This window comes from Venturia canescens, chromosome 10, assembly GCF_019457755.1.
Source record: "Venturia canescens isolate UGA chromosome 10, ASM1945775v1, whole genome shotgun sequence".
NCBI lineage: Eukaryota > Metazoa > Arthropoda > Insecta > Hymenoptera > Ichneumonidae > Venturia > Venturia canescens.
The window spans coordinates 2,811,918-2,815,153 of NC_057430.1; the positions used below are offsets into that span (position 1 = coordinate 2,811,918).

General features: G+C 43.1%; 1 protein-coding gene across 2 annotated transcripts; it reads left to right on the forward strand.

The window, feature by feature from the left end:
• Positions 1–659: 659 nt before the first annotated feature.
• Positions 660–2,830, forward strand: LOC122416995 (uncharacterized). Of its 2 annotated transcripts, XR_006262204.1 has the most exons (3): positions 660–931; positions 1,181–1,331; positions 2,477–2,830. XR_006262204.1 is itself a non-coding variant. In XM_043430184.1 (2 exons), exons 1-2 carry the CDS (start codon positions 1,133–1,135, stop codon positions 2,761–2,763), a joined length of 486 nt encoding a protein of 161 aa, XP_043286119.1. In that variant the 5' UTR covers positions 942–1,132; the 3' UTR covers positions 2,764–2,830. The 2 variants fall into 2 exon arrangements, 1 of the variants encoding a protein (XP_043286119.1); XM_043430184.1 differs by lacking the exon at positions 660–931 and having other exon boundaries at positions 942–1,331.
• The last annotated feature ends 406 nt before the right edge of the window (positions 2,831–3,236 follow it).

Here is a 3,236-nt window from a genome sequence, read left to right on the forward strand (position 1 = left end):
GCTCTTCATCCTACCCGATCTCGCTTGGGGGGATGGGCCCTCCCAAAACTTCGAGCATAAAACATCGCTCTCGGCACGCAGACGAGTGAAGGGACACGCTGGCATAGGCCACTTGTGAACGCCGCCCGTGCCCTTCCCGCGGAGCAACCGAGAGTTACACCGACTATTAGATCGTGAATTCGGGTATCGCAGCCCGTGAGACACGGCGCCTCGTCCAGTGGGGTCCGGGGGAGTTTCCTGGGGGAGAGGTGCTGTATTGCCTGGTGGTTATGTCGTGGGCCCACCGTGATCCTGCGGGACGCCCAGGGTCGTGAGGGAGGCCTCCCCTTGGCCCTTTCAGAGATGCCCGCCGGATCCCCAAGAGGAAGGATGCCCGAACCACGGTCGTCAAATCGGGTGGCCCTACCCAAACGGACGGGGGAAGGGAGAACGAAGAGGTGTGGTACTAGTTAATCATCCGTTAAGAAGCGCGGCGAAGAATCATTGTCGCGCGCGCTTGGACTTTCAAAATTGCCGCGAAAGCGTGAGCCGGGGCCCACACTTCGGCCGCGCCTAGCAACCGAGCGCTGCGGTGTGACGTCCGAGTGGTGGGGATAGCGCCGGGCGCCGGGAGCAGCTCGCTCGCATAAATTAGTCTACTTGAAAACACACGCGTGCGCGTTACTTAAACCAAAATCTACAATGAAATAGAAAGCTGAAACATAGAAAAGAATCCATTTTAAACTCAACAATCAATTCATTTGAAGAAGCAGCAGTATAGAAAAGTGAATATTTAAAACGGAGCAAAAAGCATCGCTTTCGTATTTTTGACACCTGGCTCGATCTGGAGCGAGAAATCAAGAGCGTAGAGCGTAAAGCGACGATATAAAGAGCGCACAAAGGATCCGAGTTACCACGTGCTATCCACGCGGACTGGGCGTTGGACACGGACGTATCAGATAATTTAAAATAATTTAATTAATTAAAGACATAAATCTAATAGTTTAAAGAATAAATAGGAAAAATAGGAAAGATTAAATAGAATTTCATACAAATACAACAACGTAAATTCAAGACCATTTGAAACCTACAGACGAAGCCAACATGGCAGATTTAAGCTCGAATTTTGACATATCAGACACAAATTCCATAAATGAAATTATTTTTGGTTCCCAAAATAATGAAACAAGGAAAATTGCAGGAAAGAAAAAAAGGAAAAACGTACCAATGGAAATGGGTCTTCCCAGCCCACAAAAGTCAAAAGAAAACTCCAACATCGAGCATTCGGATGCAGAGCCAGATCTCAAGAGGAAAAGAGAGTATCTTCGGAACTTCGAGGAGAGAAAAAACAGGTATACGGCAAAGGCTGCTGAACCATTTATTGTTTTAATATCGCAAATGACAAAAAGTCTCGAAGGTCACGCCCCCGGAGACATGGTTGAAGATCAAACAAATAACAAAGAATCAAATATCAGGGGAACTCGCGAGAGACAAGGGGTCGGTTCCATCCATCCTATGCTAATCGGAAAAAAGCTCAAAAGCTTCAGCGGGGCAATCAAGGAAATAAAGAGAAAGGGCAGAAACCTAGTAGAAATCAGATTAAACACTTATCAAGACGCAAATAAATTGGTAGATACCCAAGAAGCATTACTACCCGCTGCATGGAAGGCATACATTCCGGAAAATAAGATCTCAAGGTTAGGGGTCGCTAGGGACATAGACCCTTCATTATCCGAAAAGGATATCCAGGAAGGGATCGAATGGCCATGCCAACCGATACGGATAGTGAGAGTAGAAAGAATTATGAGAGCGTCTAGAGATAAAAACAACATTTTAACCCTTTCCCCAACAAACTCAATTAAGATTAGTTTTGAAGGGAGTTTGCTTCCGGAAAAAATAGTAATTTATAAAACGAGAGTAACAATAACTCCATTTGAACAACAGGTTAGGAGATGTACAAATTGCCAACGTTTTGGGCATTTGGCAAAACAATGCAGAGGAGCTCAAAGATGTGCATTCTGCAGAGGCAACCACCACCAAACAGAGTGTAGAAGTGCAAAACCAACCTGCGTTAACTGTAGAGAATCCCATATAGCCAGCGACATCAACTGTGCAACATTTATAAAATTGAAAATTATCAGTAAAATCAAAGCACACCTTAACATCGATAGAGAAGAAGCCATAGAAATCATTAAATTAAACAGATTAGACAGCTTCTTTCGAATGGAAACATGGCTACAGAGGCAAGCAGAGACAAAAACCCTCCCCCCGAGAGAAAACGAATGGTTTCTGCCTTCCCAACCAACGGAAGACATAGACAACCACTTTCCCACGATAGAGGAATCTGAAAGAAATAAAATTAAAAGCAAAAGGAACCCCAAATCCCAACAAAGTAACGATTACATAACACGTAGAAAAATCCCAAAGAATGATGACCTTTCAACTAAACGAAAGACTTACAATAAACCCATAATTAACCCAATTCAAACTTTTCCAGGCGAAGAAGAAACAGATACTACAGTCCACTCGAATATTGAAAAAATGAACTGCAAATCCATCCCAGATCTGAGGACTCCTGAGGAAATTTCTCCAAGTGTTACCACGTCCACGTTCACCCCTCAATCCAAAGGGAAACACGAAAACTCCTTAATTGGTATTAACCCCATTGACACGTCAAGCCCCAATCACCGCCGACTTGATCTTAATAATTCCCAGAAAGCTAAAAATATAAACACCCAGTCACAATTAAATCAAAGTAAAGTACCTAATGTAGAAAAAATATAATATGTGTTCGTCTATATGTCTCCTCTGTACATCCTGTAGAAATAAATTCCACCAGTAGATAAATTTACGTGACAAACACCTTAGTCATTACATGGAGCATAACTGCATAGCAATTGCCCAGTGGAACTGCAGAGGCATAAGGGGAAAAACGCACGAATTGCCCGAATTAACAAAGGACAAAGATATCCTGATACTTTCAGAGACATGGCTCCATCCTAACATTCCATTCAGAATCCCGGGGTTCCGACTGGTCAGGAAGGATAGACCGATTGGAGTAATTGGCGGGGGAGTTGCCATAGGCATAAGGAATAATCTAAATTTCGAGTTAATATCATTAGACAAATATAATTGGACAGAAAAAGGACTAGAAACAATAGCGATTAAACTCAAGTTGAGAGACAATGATAATATAATAATAACGAGTAATTATAGCCCCCCCACATCAAACTAACAAGTAAAATTTGGAACGAATA